The 15,862-nt window shown below is 37.7% G+C and overlaps 1 protein-coding gene across 1 annotated transcript in view; it reads right to left on the bottom strand.

The window, feature by feature from the left end:
* Positions 1-1,083: 1,083 nt before the first annotated feature.
* Positions 1,084-15,862, bottom strand: part of RNF32 (ring finger protein 32) — a 96,882-nt gene continuing 82,103 nt past the window's right edge. Inside the window, 8 exon segments of the mRNA XM_034060478.1 lie at positions 1,084-1,149; positions 4,885-4,982; positions 5,055-5,139; positions 5,141-5,185; positions 5,611-5,643; positions 7,355-7,446; positions 7,449-7,496; positions 12,212-12,484. Coding sequence (XP_033916369.1) covers positions 1,084-1,149; positions 4,885-4,982; positions 5,055-5,139; positions 5,141-5,185; positions 5,611-5,643; positions 7,355-7,446; positions 7,449-7,496; positions 12,212-12,484 — 740 coding nt within the window.

Below are 15,862 nucleotides of genomic sequence, written 5' to 3'. Positions count from 1 at the left end.
CAGAGGTTTAGACTCGATCTAAGAAAGAAATTCTTTACTGTGAGGGTGGTGAGGCACTGGAATGGGTTTTCCAGGGAGGTAGTGAATGCCCCATCCCTGGCAGTGTTCAAGACCAGGCTGGATGAAGCCTTGGGTGATATGGTTTAGTGTGAGGTGTCCCTGCCCATGGCAGGGGGGTTGGAACTAGATGATCTTGACGTCCTTTCCAATCCTAACTATTCTATGATTCTATGATAATATTCAAAGGGAACTTTTGTTGACCTAATGGAATCAGGAAAACCCCCACAAAAACTCTCAGAAAAGGTCATTAATGTTATGAGATTGCATTTAAACTTTGAATTTCCTAAATTTACTTTTAAAACTATATAATGCTCAGCAGGGTTTTTTTTGTTTGGTTCGTTTTTTTTAGTTATATTAGTATAATGTGCAACTACGAAAGTGCCTTCCATTGAAACCCATACTCTTTCTCAGTATTTTAGAGACAAACATTTGAAGCATCCAGGTAATAGTGAAAATCATCACATAAGGCAAGTTGTGTGCTTCTTGATGCTAGATTTGGTCCACTGTGTTCTCTTAATTCTATGGTCCGATTCACTGCTGAGACCTGTTATGACTTGCTGTTATTTCCAACTGATCCCTAACACAAGAGTATATTGAAAGGCTGTATCCAATTGTTAGTACAAATCAGATTTAGTTACCTCGTTAGTTTATGCTGATGTACAACATAACTTAAAAAAAAAGGAAGAATGGAAGAATTCCCCTCAGCTCCCCTGTACAGTGCATTTAAATCACAACATGACAGGAAAAGCAATAGCCCCTTCTGTGTTCTGGGAGAGAATTCCTTGTCCAGCAAGGAGCAGAGGGGTAATCTTGTGCTCCCCTCATGACTGTTCACTGACAAGGGGGAAAAAAACCTGATTCTATCCCATGCAAACATGCACACTGACCTTCAGTGGTATGTGTAAAATAAAAAACAAACAAGCATCCCACTGCAGGCCTCCCTCAATATTTATACTTTGTTGTCTCCAAACAATCCCAAATGATGACACGAATAAGACATGAAAAACCACTTTCATTCCTGATTTATGCTTGGTCTTCATTTATATTGGTCTCATACTTTGACAGGCCTGTTGTGTTTTCATCAGAAAGCTAGGGAGATACAATAGAGAGCTAGAGCAGCCGTAACAATGCTTTCCATAGCCTCCCAGGACTCAAAATCTGAGGAAAATCAACCACATTTATCTCTGTTTCTGTGAATATGAGAGCAAGGCAAGCAGTATGTGGTCAGTTCAGGAACAGTCCTGTCTTGTGAGCTATACCATGACTAAGCAGGCTGCTGAGGACAGTTAACCACGGGGACATATGACAGCTGGGGGCAGAGGGGCTAGGATTGTGTTAAGCAACCAGTGCCTCCTTTCTGCTTCTGCTGCTTGCTCCTTTTTCCCTCAGCAGGGAGAAGCCCTCAGTTTCCTCACTGAGCTTGCACTTGTACTTCCCCATTTCACTAAGTAAGCCTCAAAGTCCTCTCAGGAGCCTCCTCGAGCAGAAACTGTAAAAATAAAGAGAGGAAAACTCTCCTCCTGCCTGAGACTGCAATCTGTTAAGTTCCCCTGCTGCTAAGATACTATCTGCTTTGAGCTACTCCTGTATTTCTGCCGTGTGACCTGGCCCAACCTGTATCCATCAATCAGCAAACAACATTTAAGGTTGGGAAGAAAAAAAAGTGTAACTGAAATTTAACCCCAAATTTTTGTTAACTGACAAATAAATGTGAGCTATCAACAGGAACAGAAAGGAAATAAGTGTTTTGTACAACTTGTTAATGTGTTGTAGGATTAAAATCCTGCCGGGTTTTAATGAATAACACTGAGAAACCTTTTTTCCCCCTAGAACAACTGAAACTGATTAATTGAATTTATTTCCTGATACAGCCTCCCTCTGTATTTTATGTCTGTCTCTTCTTAAAACTCGAGCAGGATGGCATAAACTGAATATTTGAAATGCTCTACTGGTTTGCAAAACTGCATCAGTCATCTGTACAGCAGCACAAGACTATGATAAAATAAAACGATGAAACAAAACACCGAGGTGAACTTTGTCCACAGGGAAGCCTTTTTAAGTGATCCAGTGTCAGCAAATTGCTTACTAATGTGTTGACTTATGGCAGCCCTCAAAAGTAAAATGAAAAGGCTGGAATTTACAGCATATCAATGAATCAGTTGATAAGCTTTTACTGGTTTAATATCCTCCTAGTTTTGCTGCTTGGAGCCACTTCAAGTTAGCAACAGAATGTTTACCATCTCCCTGTGATAAAGGAAGTCAAACGACTAAACAAATTCCAGGACCATTATACTGTTTGGTGAGATTTAAATTAAAATCGTTGGGAGAAATCATGTGGAGGGGGAGGAAGAAACTAAAGTCAACTGCATCATTGCACAGTGAGTCCCCTCACTGCCTAAACAATAGCAAGATTTGTAGCAAAGCTGCAGATAATGTAATGCATTTGAAAAGATTTAATTGCACCAATAAAAGACTATACCGCAATTAAATGACATGCAGAAGTGACATTTATAGGTAAGATCAAAGAAATTCACTACCTAACATGCTGAAGCAACACCCTGCTTTCTGTGTATAGCAGTGCTAAAAAGTAGCCTACTTTGGTTTCAGTGACCTTTCTTATCTCCTTTGATCTAGATTATTAAAAAATTTAATGATAGCTGTAATAAGGGCTACTGTAGCACCCCGAAACAAGTCGAAAACCTGTCCTAATAGCACTAATGCTTCAGGCTTTATTTTTTATTTTGTGATATTTAAGTGTGCGAAACTTGACATTTAACCTTTGGGATCCTTCCAGAGGAAGCAGGGTTATTAAATATTAGATTTGGGGGTTTTTTCTCAATGGTGATGCCATTTGGTTATGCTGATGTTTAGGGAGTGACATTTTAAAAGCACAGAACAAGTTTGGGAGGCAAAATTTAGTTTAGAAAAGCTTTTTAGCATCTGGAAATGGATAGCTCCCTGTGGAAAATTTCCTTCGTGTTTTCATTAACCGACACTTAAAAGTGTAAGAGCAAAAGCAGGAAATCTCATCTGCAATTCCCACTTCAAAGCCGCTAAGAAAAATAGTATATAGCCTTCAATCCTAATTGATACTGAATTCATTTAAACCTGGCTAATCCATATGAGACTTTATGCATTTATTTTTAATAAAAAGTGAAAAAGTAGTGCCCATTTTGTTCCCTGGAAAAATCACAAAGCGTTACCTATGAGAACGATTCCATACTGCTATGGACTGTATATGGAAACTATGTTAAAAGAAGATCTACCTATAATCACATGATGAAATGTGGGCAGTTATCAGGCTGTTTCTCCCTAAGACAGGCATCTAACCTGGGGGCCCTAAAAGATACCCCATTGAGGTAGCTTGGCAGACTGCTGCTGTAGTTCAGTAAGTCTGATGAGAGAAATTTTAACAGCTTTCTGTATATTTAGAAGCCTTCTTCAACTTCTCCTTACTGAGACCTGTTTATAGCTAAGCACAGTGTCTTGAGCCCACAGAAAACTAATCACCTCCCTGGAAAAGAAATGTGCAGCTGCTCCTCCAGTCTTCCATGCAGAAAAATCAAAGTGTTTCTATCACTGGTTCTCATGATGCTACTTGAGGACAGTCACAATCCACGCAAGGATTCACTTCTTCCAAACTGAAGTGTTTGAGCACTTTCAAGTGTAACATTAGCTTTCTTCAGTTACCTCCATATTCATTTTCTCTGTTACAGGGAAGGACTTTGCATTGATTACAAAGGTAGCAGAGCAACCAGCATTCTGTCTCAGTGTTACGACTGAGAACAGTATTTCCTTTCTTACCCCTGCCACCATCGCCACACAAGTGGAACATCGGTACTGGTTTTGTTGAAATACCGCTAGGGTACCAATCTCACTATCATATGTAACTGCGTAACAGGAGAGGGTCTTTGTCTCCAAAGCTCTCCTCCAACAGAATATAACCAAGTAAGTATGAGAAGTAATGATAGACAGTAGCTAGGCTTTTTGTGCAAGCACTCTTCTGTTTAACTAAAGCTGTGATTTAAAAAAAACCCACAACTAAACAACTGATTTAGGTATCCTTCTAAAGCTACTGCTGACTTAGCTTGCACCTTGGGTAAGAGTATTTTCCTAGTTGCATGCACTAGCTCCACTGCAGTGACGGTCTTGTGTGGCTTTGTTAATCTCTGCTAACCAGGCTATCTGCTAATCTGGACTGGAAGACAACTTCCCACACTCCCTGAGGGACCCTTTGGTGATTGCTGAGGATGTGTCAGAGCAGTTCGTGTTACTGAAGAGTTGAGCTGGGCTGGCTGTTACTAAACTGGGGGAAGACTGGAAGTTGCAAAGAAGGACTTTGGAGTTGCACAGGGATTCTGCAGCAGCTGTGTGCTGAAAGGCAAGCAGGGTCACTGCAAAATGCTTGCACCTGGTTTGGTTTTATTTGTATGGGGTCAGGACCTTAATTTATTACAGTTGGTCTTGTACCTAAGGAGAAATTAGAGAGGGGCAAAGTTATGGAATAGAATATCCAGTTCAGTGTCTGGTGAGAGGACAGTGAAGAGAAGCTGTGATTGTTTATGTATTTGCTTCTCCCCTTATTACACCCCCTTCATATAATTCTATAGGGAAAGGGATTACTGTGATTTATCAGAAAAAGAAGAGAAATACAGAGCCTCACAAAAAACCTTGGCAAGAGTCAGACCTTAAAATTAAGTATTAATTATTTTCTTTCTACATTGTAAAGAAGATGAAGGAATAAATTAAAGGGTAGAGAGCTGATATTCAGGAGTTTTGATTTAAGGCTGCCTGAATCAGAGCAAAGAAGGAAATGCAACATACCTTTTTCTCAAAGAATTGCTTTCTTAATTTCCTATCTTTAGGAGGCACTGTTTCTTTAAACTTTATTGGTTTATAAACTTTTGCACTCCATTTGTTCTCTTTAGTTTCCGATTAAAGCTTTAAAACCTTTGGAACATTATATAGAAATAAATATTGTCCAGTGACAACACCTGTAGAAGAAGTAAGGCTTACCTAACAGCATGCCCCATCATGTATTACTCTGGTCTGATACTGCTCTTTCCTACACAAGAGGACAACAAGACTTTTTACCTGTAAATTTTTCAAAGGCTTTCAGGCATGCCTGTTAAAATAAGTGCAGCCACTTACAATATATACAAGCAGGATAGATTGCAGAATGTGAAAAGAGTTCATCCATCAATCCATGAACACTCTGCAAGAGGGGTATTTTTATAATTAAAGCGTTATGAGAATATCTCAAATCTCCATATATTTGCATGAAACTTCATGAATTAAACTATTCCCGCTTAGGTTACAAAGGTATCGCTCAGTCACAAACAGTGTTTTCCCATATGGTTTTAAAACAGGTGATAACATGAAATACAGTGCTTCATGCTTCATCATAAAGCACCCTTATGTTATATTTCTTACCATGAAAATATGGAATCAAAATTGCTTTTTAAGATGATTGCATTTAAGATATTGACTTAAGTAGTTTCATTTAAACAGTCATGTATTATGTGCTCGAATGGTTATATAGAAGTGTACTCTGTGGAATACGTGGGAACATGGAAGCAGCACCTGTTTTTGAAAGGAAAAAACCCAACCAAACCTGACTTTAAACCATTCTAACAGCTAAAAAGTAAGAAATGCTGACAAGAAGATTACTGACTGCCTGAAAGGTCATCAGTTTCTATCTGTTACTACTGCAGTCTTTCCAGTGAAGGTAAAAGTAGTCTTCTATAGAATTTACTTAGTAAATTACATCTTAAACCAGTATGTGAATTTTGTGTTAACAGCACACGGAGTGCAGAAAACAAGAAATGCCAACTGCCACTGACTGGAGAAGATTATAAAACAAGTACTTCAGATGAAAGCTGATTAATTTTTTCCCCACAGAGACGTTAAATTTCAAGAAGTGATATACATCAAATACAGCATTTCACACGTAGAAAAAAACGCAAACCAAAACACAAAAAACAAAAGAGAAAGTATGTTCACAGGCTACAAGAAAACTTCACCTTTATCTGACCCAAATTCCCACCAAATGCTGATGATCTCCATCCTGACAAAAGATATAGAGTTGGACAAAAAAGGCAGTTGGCTCTTAGAGGAAGGAAAAACTGGGAAAGGAGTGAAAACCAGAACAAGTAGTGTGCACTATTGAGCTGGCAAACACAAAAGGATTAATGGCTAGCAGCCAGCTGAAGGGAAAGCTTTCAGATACAGTGGCTTTTTTTTCCCTTGAGGGAGGAAAGCTAACGAAACACTGTGGACAAAAAGAATTCCAGAGGCATTTCCCTTTTTGTGCCAAATCTGAAGTAACCTTTTTAATGAGCGCTGCTGTCTTTTGCTCTCTCTTGTCAAGCTTTAGGCTTTCAGGGTAGCCAGAAACTGGCAGAATGGTCTATTGCCAGATCTATCCCACCTGTCTGTGGACAATTGTACACCTTCAGTTAATGTTGGTGTAAAAGGAAACAAAAGCTCTGTATTTAAGGTTATTAAAAGACCTTGATTCACATCACAAACTTGGCTGTAAAAAGTCTTCAGGAAAAATAAAAGAGACAACAGGCAGAAGAAAACCAGCCTAAATGCACTGTGGAAAGAAACTTGCAAGCGGTTGTGATAACTCTTAATTACCATCATCACCTCTCTGAAGCAGAACTCCAGTCAGTCACTTGTCCCTTTGGCTTAATATTTTCAAGATGACAGATGAGAGAATCTAATGAAGTGTGATGTCTTTATGCTTATGATACACACATGCGCCAAAAGAAGCCAACAAGGTAAAATACAGGCGTTTCTTCAGATAACCTGAGAAAGTGACTGACTGGTATTAAGAGTACACCTACTTCCATTTGCCAAAAAGAAATAGCTATTGAACTAAACTGCAATTAACAGAACTTGTGAGATAACAAAATGTATCTTAAAATGTATAGGTAGTGGGTATTTACCAGTCTGATGAATGAAGGCTGGGATCATATCTAACAAGAGTTTAAATGAAGCAGAAAATAGCCTATACCTGCTAAGCAAGAAGAGATAAAAAGGCTGATTACCTTCTCCTGTACTGTCATAATTTCAGAGGTGAACACTACCAACCTTTCTCTACCATGCTGTGTCCAAAATACTTTCAGAGTTGGCCATTGATAGCTGGGTGCACGCTATAAAATGACAGCTGGTGTCTTACAGTGCAATCTTTCTTTCCTTTCTTCCTCCAGCTTTAGCAGTAACACTGGAAACAAGAGTTTTAAAACACAGTTGTACAGTCCACACAATTATACAGCCATACGTGTACCTGACGTTGAAGTGCTAATTCTTCTATTCATATTGCACAAGGCTGTATGGAATATCTGTGCTGTATGGATCACAGCTTTATTTTTACCCATTTTCAGCAATTAGTGGCAAGGAAGGAGGCTCAGCCAGGCCTAATTTCTGAGCTGTAGACAATAACAGCAATAAATTGCTGAATAAAACCCAAATGCAGGCAATGGATTTTCTTTGTTTGAAATTCATTGATGATGCACTTACTTAAAAATACTTTATACAGATACTTCCTATAAATCTATTATCAGACAAACCACTGGCAGATGACATACTTATTAATTAGCCAGTCAGTAAGTGCCAGAACCCTTTTACATACAGGATTTATGCAGGAATGTTTTTTTTAAATGTAAACTTTCATTTGCCAAGTAATTTGAATTTATTTTAATCCCTTTTTACAGCCATTAAGATGGGGGATTATGTATTATAATGTAACAATGCACAAATAAATAATTTCAAATCACTGGTGTATACAAAATCTGTTAGATTTAATTTGTGAAGGCTTCTTCAACCCTGCATTTTTGTGTTCTTAAAATGGAAATAAAAATTAGTAAATTGATAGAATAAAAACTGTTGTTGGTGCAAAATCCTGAAGTCTAATGAGAATGTGATGGGTACAAGAGAAATAAAGATCATAAAGAAATGAAGACATGGTCACAAGACACCAGTGACAGCGTCACTGTGATAGCTGAACTTGTTGATCTTGGATAACTGTGAGGTGCCTTGCTGCATGTCCTGGAGACCTCATAGCAGCCTTCCAGTATCAGAAGGGGGCCTACAAGGATGTCAAGGAGGATGTCTTAAGGTCCTTTTCAACCCAAACTATTCTATGATTCTAGGAAACCTCTGCCTTCTTAACAAAGGAACCAGTGAAAACACAATACACAAATGACAGATAAATCCAGTGTCAGTATCTCAGTAGTAAAAGAATTTCTAGGAGGTACAGCAAAGAATAGATCTTTGTCATCTTTGAAGATCAGAGGAAGCAGCTTGTGTGGACTGACCAAAGCCAATAGAGGAGTGACCAAGGTATGTGTAAAAACCCAGTAACATGAGTCCATGATGAAGCCTCTGTAGTATCTGCTGAAACAAGAAAGGAAGAGGGACATGTAATAATTAGAACACAAGCTGATGACACCTAGCTGAGAGTTTTAGTTCTAAATGGGAAGAATCAACTCATTCATTCATACAAAAATCTTTGCATAAACCAGACATTAATAAGTAGCACGTATTTGTTCTGTGTAAGGTTTCAAATCCTCATCAGACCACTTGTGTATCCAAACCTATTACACCAGTTAGTCATCAAGAGAAAAGGAATCCCAGCAAACCAAAGACTGGGGTTTTGATGATCTCTTTGCTGAAGTGTCTCATTATTCTAGGACAGGACATGTTAATTTTCAAGACAAAAATTCTGCTCCTGAGCTCATCCATCTACAGATGTGTATCATTAATCATGTAAAATTTGCACAAAACTGTTTTTGATCTTTTTAAAGAACTTCTGTGACGTACTATAGGAGTTATAAAGAATACTTTCTTCCCTTAAGTGAACTATCTGCCTTTACCTACTACCTTGTGAGGTCATGACATCCTTCCAGAATAAATCTATTTCATTCCACACCTTACAACAACAGGACAGCTTTGAGATTTCAAGCTGGGTCAGTTTCTGCTTTTGGAACAATGTGGAAAGTGCTTTTTATACATATGATTCGGTTCACATGGATCCCACCTTGTTGCTGTTGTTATCCTTGTAAAGGTATCAAGTCAAAGGTAAGCAATGCATGTAAGCCTAAATATCAACAGAACATTTGAGTCAATGAATGCTGTAGATTACATCTATGGTCATATATGAATTTTCTCAGGGTCACACACTTACGGTTCCTGGAAAACTCAATACCAGTCATAAATGCAGCACCTCCACACGTGCGGGGACTCATAACTCTGCCTGCAGGCTATGGGCTAGAATTCAAACCATTCCATGTCAGGCAGCAAAGTGCATATATATGTATTTACAGCACTGTAATTTCAGAACATAAAATATATACTGTATTAACATAAAATAGCATTGTCTATCAGTTTTGGTGTGGTAAAATGCTTTTATCTGGTACTTTTCATGATAAAATATAGTATGAGTTTAAGAAATATATAAAGGATCCTGCAAAATCTTTACAGTTTGAAAACTACTTCAGAATGTGTTTTTTGCCTAAAAGCTTATGCATGCATTGCAGAAACTGGTAGCTGAGTAACAAGGAAGTTTTCCTAACCAGGAGTCCTTTCCCTCTTAACCATTTAACTCTTGAAGAGCATATATTGCACAGATCAGTGTTTCTGCTACAAAAGTAGAATCAAATTATAAAATACATGATACAACTTTCAGTAAAATAGTATAGTCTGACAGTAATACCTGGGGGTATCGGTGAATGACTAAGGAAATAAGATCCCGAATTGATAGTCCAACATGCACAAAGACCAAGCAATGGTCTTCATGAAAATCTGGATACGCAGGGAACAAGATAACAAACCAGTCACAGCATGAAAGACAGTATCACAACAGAAAAAGTGCCTAGCCTTGATTTTCTTCCAAGCACTGTGGTCAAAGACTGTTTTAAGGAAGACAATGAGGTGGCTTTGTGGAAAGCCTTTTGTATGCCCCCAGGGTAAGAAAAAATGCTTATTTAAAACTTTCACAAATGGATGATTAAAGCTGCCAAATAGGAAGAGATTGGCGGCAAAACTTAACTTCTAAATAATATAAACCAGATGGGATATTTGTGAGGGACAGGTTATACAGGTGTTTAGAAGGAAAGCTTTTACACAACATAGTTGATGAAGGAAAACTGGCAGCAGGACACACAAGAAGGGATATGTGGTTGAAGCAAAAGGCTCTACAAAGATATTCTCAAAGCAGCACTTTGAATAAGTACAAGCAATGAAAGCCTACATTTATCATAGCTCAAGACATCCAAGAGTTTTCATCCTTATGCATCAAGTTTACAAGCGCAACCCTTTTACTGACACACCCATTTACAACCCAGTTATCTATCCTAAAATGAGCATTAGCGAAGTGATCACACACATTAATCATTAAACTGCTATTATTTGATTTTAGGACTCAAGTCCTAAATTGAGAAAAATTTAATGGTAGTGGCCTGTGAGATTTTGATTACTTGCAAACTCAGGGAGAAAAAGTCACATTAAAATACATTTTCAAAGCTGTTTCACAGCTGTAAAGTTTAAACCACACAATTCTGCCTAAGAAGAGAAAGCTTGACACAAGCCTTTTAAAAGAGTGTGCGACCATAGGTGAAAATACCAATAAGCAAAACCCAGAAACAATTGCAATTTTACAAAATCTTTCAGCACATTCTTTCAAATCACTTGCACAAGGACTCATAGGGGACAGTTCAGTCAATGAGTCAATGCCATGACTGAAAGAGAAAACACTTCTTACAACTGCAGAGAGCATGCTTACACTTGGGTTACGTTGTTTCACCACAGTCTTTAGCTTCCATAATCGCTCATTATTTATATTTGTGTTAACCTCAGTACCTGCTGTTTCCCCCCCACTATCCACTTTTCTTTCAAATTCCTCTTCCAAACAAACCAAAGAAGTAAGCCTCCCATCTTTAGAACTATAACCGTGTAAACATAGTAATAATCACCTTTGTCCTATCACTTGTTGCACTCACTTGTTGTGTATTATCTTCAGTTACCCTCTTAACCTTCAGCTCATTACAAATGGCAGATGCTTGTGCTTGTATGGAGCCTCATTGATTCACATGGTTCTCTTCAGAGCTGCCACCACTGTGACGGTTACTATAGCAAAGGCAACATGATTCAGAGAGGCCTATAAGGGCAGTTTTATGATAAAGAATAAATAAACTTTCATCATAATTAATAATTGTTTTATTATGCTTGAAACTGCAAACTGTGAAGAAATGCCTAAACAAGACAAATGATAAGATGGAAGCAAAATGTTCATGGCAAAGATACTATAGAAACCTTTAGAAAAGGGTAATACGGGGCTAAAACTGATTGATGGGGAGTACATTTGGACTGCTGGTCTGTAAAGATGCTCCCTGGTTTTGTTTTTTTTAAGCAATATTGTGTGTTGCTGCTGTACAACTGTATTATTATAATGCTATTTAAAAGTGAGTTTTCTCACCAGGCACCATTCCAAGCCCTCACATCTGTGACTTTTATCTTGTTGCATGTTTGCTTCTAAATTTGAAAAAGGTATTTAACTACAGGTGTTAATTCTTCCTGGGTTTAGCCCCAGGACCATTGTAAAAACAAACCTTTTTAACTTTGAGTAAAGGTGGGTATATATTAACAAAGAATATATTTAATGCAACACTAGTAAATGTCTTTTTACTGAATAAGGAATAAACCAAACGATTTCAAATAGATGTAAAAACCCCTTCAATACTAAAACATTCCACCAAATAAACACAATCTCAAAATCACTAATGTTTGCATGAGAATATGAGGTAAAGAAAGTTATGACACTTAAACATATTAAAACAAGTGTAAAAAGCTTTCACCTCTTAAAGAATTCTTTTTCATCATGATGCACTAGCTTCTTCAGTTTTACCTTCATTGTCACAAGAGTAATATTCTTTAATACATTTCAGATATGAAAAGACATGTTCAAGCCACTGAAGGGCAATTTCGTTGTTTACCTGGCCTAAACTGCTGAATTTAGACAAACCTTGAAATAATATTCTATGCTGTTTAGCATTAAATTATCTTCCTGAACAGAAAACATAGCTTTCTCATTTTAGTTTATTTTAAATAAAGAGAAAAATTCACAAATCAGAATATAATTGTTTACCTAGCGTTAGCTGTGGAGGACTGGGATCAAGAACATATACTCCTTTATCTGCATCTTCCTTGGTTTTGTGGCCAGTGGTCTTTTTTCTTAGTCCTGCATCTACTACTTCTCTGACCATTTCTTTGTTCACAGGTTTGTAAATGTTGTTGATATTCCTTGTCCTTGACTTAAAAGGATCTGTTAATGAAAGGTCCTGGAACTGATGACTGCGTATTATGCGATCCTGTAGAGCAACAGCAGACACTGCTGTTGTCTTTTGTTTGGAGGAGCGGCCTAAAAGGAAAACCCCACAAATGTGACTAATTATTGTTATAAATTATTAAAAACCATATATAATATACTAAATTAAAAGAAACTCTGCTCTTCGCCAATATTTTTGCCTTGTGAAAAGCTTTTATACACATGCATCACCCATACTTGAAGCCTAATATACAATTACCATAATATGAATTTTAAGATTGATGTTTGACACATCCTAGTTTTAACTTATAAAAAGTCAAATGAAATCTTTGATTTCTCATATATATCAAATAAAATAGCAGCATTTTTTAATTACTGAGCTTATAATTATTATATGCAATAAACCTATTATGGACTATAAAAGTTTGGCATGCCTGAACACATTTTTACTTCAATAAAACTAACAACAATCCCAAAGGCTAACCTTGCCTTCCAGAACACTGAATATAAACAAGAATATATTACTTTTATACAGGGAATAGGCTTATCTACCTATTCCTCCATTTCCCCCCACCCTTCTGCCTTATTTTAAAAGATGTGAAATCGTACCTTATAATATCATGATGTTCTGTTGGTAATCTTCAGCTGATTTTACATGAGTAGCATGGTTCTACAAACAGACATGTGAAAGAACTTGAATAACATTTCTCAACAGAAGCAACCCTCATCAATAGCAGAAGAGAAACCTACAATTTCACTCATTTTCTCCTTGGCCTACCATGGGAGACAGCTTAGCATGTACTCCAGGCACAGCAATTAACTCTGGATCCATAAAGCACCAACTGTGCCCTGCTCTTGTCAGCCTCATCTCACCTCTGGTGCACTGCTCATAACGTACACAGAATGGCTTCAAAATGAATGGCAGTAATCATGTATTTCAAACTGAGCCGAGGCAAAAATATGGCAGTAGCAATAAACCTCATTGAACTGTTCTGCCAGATCAGTTTATTGTAGACAAGGAAGCCTGTGATACATCGAGCAAGGAGGATGTAAGCAACTGCTTTGGGGCTGAAGCTGCTCTGCTGTTATCTCCACATCCTCATTAGTACAGCTGGAAACCCTGTGGTGTGGATTGGTAATAGAGAGGGGGCTGTGGTGGCAGACACCCTTCAATGCTGGCTGTGGCAATCAAGAGCCACTGCCTACAGCTCTGCTCTTACCACTGTGTCACACCTCCTGGTGGCTTTAAATTTTAAACAAAGCTACATTACTGTTATTTTGGGTGACCTCTGTTTTTTGGCAACTCTGTATAAAAAGAAAAATAATTCTATAGGAAGAGAACCAATGAGCGGTATCTATATGGATCAAACCAAAGGTCTCTGTCACATAGCATCCCATCTCTGTCCATGGCAACAGCAAGATGGTTCAGGAACACTGTAAGACCAGGGTTAGTATACAGCGACAGCTCCTTTATGGAATTCCCAGGCTTCAGAGCAAGACTTCCTGAGTCAGAAGCACTGCCCTTGTTTTTAATAACCACTGATGTGTTCCCTTAAGATCCGGAACTGTGCAAAGGTACATTTAGCCCCTAGTAGGAGTATAGCTTCCTTTGGCTATTTTCCTGGTTATTCTCACTTGGCAGCCCTTTAGTTCCTGAGAGGAGGACAGGTACAGATGCTGCCTCAGGTCCAGGTGTACCATTTCTTTAATCTTTTGGGTGTAAATAGTTGTCAGAGTCCTTCTCAGCTGCTGCTGACTTGAGAGGTTTGTTTTCTTGTGGAACTGACATTTTCCAAGCAAAAGCAGTGAGGCTGTCCTGAGAGTAATTCTTCAAGCAGCATATAAATGGAGTGATTAATCCACTGGATGCATTTCTTCTCTGTAATTATAAGTAATTACTTTAAAGTCAAATCTGCAAATGAGGATACCTCTGTGTACTGTAGGAAAAGATGTAAAAAGCAACTGAAGTGGCTATCTTTAAAACGACATTACATGACCAATTCTTTTGAAGGACAGGAATAAAAGATAAAATGAGTTTTAAAATAAACTTGCAAGTTAGCCCGACACCGAACATGACAACTGTGCCACAAAGCGATATTTTACAGTATAAACTCCTGAGGATTTTTTGTCATGATTTTTCGTCATTAAATAAAGTAGAAAACTTGATTTTCTGCTGTCTAAAATTTAAATGAAAGTGTCAATTCTGTAACATCTCCAAAAACACATTCAGATGTAGAAAAATCATTAGTATGTATGAATTTGAATACAAATATACTGAAAAATACCCCTCTCATACCTATTTTAGCTTCATTGTTTTATGCTGGAACTTGGTCCAGCATTCTTGTGTCTTTTTGGTATTGCATTGCTGTGTTTTGGTCTTTTTCAAAGGAATCTTCAACTGAGTTTCTTGAAGTTACTAATAAGCTTCTTTCACAATGAAGTTTGCTGTCTCTTCTATTTCTGTCATACCTCATTAATGTGATCCTATACACATACATGTTTAATTAAGGCTTTTCATTAAAATAAGCCTTTAATCCAGCAGTGCTGGGTCTTAATTGAAACTCAGGGAAGGTTAGTGTTGTCTTTTATTTTGGTTTTCACCTTTACTGTATTTCCTACTGCTTCTAAACTGAAATGTCTGTATTTGCCTTAGCTGATACATGGTCAAGGAAGGAATTAAAATTCACCCTGCTGTCTTCTGGGGAGTAGCATGTCTCAGTAATTGCCATTTCTTATTAAGTGCCACCTTTTACCAAGAGCCTCCACTTGAAATGCAAAAGGTTGCTTTAAACACTCCAAGGACATTAAGAGAAGGAACACGCTGCCTGTTTTGAAGGTGACTAATAAGTGACTAATGATATCTGGTTTTATCCATGTGTGTAAATTTAAAGTGTTAACTGTGTGTTTAAATAGTGCTAAAATTATGGATCTGCCAGAAAGAATGGTTGAGTTTTACAGAATTCTGTTTAAGAAGATTTAGGAAAAATGAGAATTTTAGCCGCAGGTTGATAGCACTCACCTGAGGTATTGCATGATGTAATAGGTTTTCAAGTCTTTTTGAAGGAGTTAAGACACAGATTTAAGAGCTTCTGGTGTTCTAAGACAAAAGGCACTAGTGAAAAAGCCAACCCATTTTATTCTCATAGAGCTGCAACTGAGCATGGTACTGCTAATTAGCAGAGGCAGGTGGCCTGCTGCCATCAATGGCGGAAGAGTAACTTTTCAGGAAGAGCTCATAAATTGAGCAAGTTGAATCAATTTGGTACAGCAACAGCAATGCTAGGGCAAAGGTTTGAAATAAACTTTGTAGTATGTATAGCTGCTGTAATGAACTTCGCTTTGACAGGGTCCTTATACTGTGATATGGTCTGATAATGTTGAGTATTGCGTTTATCGTTATCCATGATAATGTGTTATGTTTTTAACACTTTGCCATGTTAAAGGAGTGTAATAAAGACAGTAAAGTGTTTG

Source organism: Melopsittacus undulatus, chromosome 1 (genome assembly GCF_012275295.1).
Source record: "Melopsittacus undulatus isolate bMelUnd1 chromosome 1, bMelUnd1.mat.Z, whole genome shotgun sequence".
Lineage (NCBI taxonomy): Eukaryota > Metazoa > Chordata > Aves > Psittaciformes > Psittaculidae > Melopsittacus > Melopsittacus undulatus.
The sequence above is the reverse complement of the archived record's forward strand: the minus strand, read 5'-3'. Positions and strand labels throughout refer to the sequence as shown.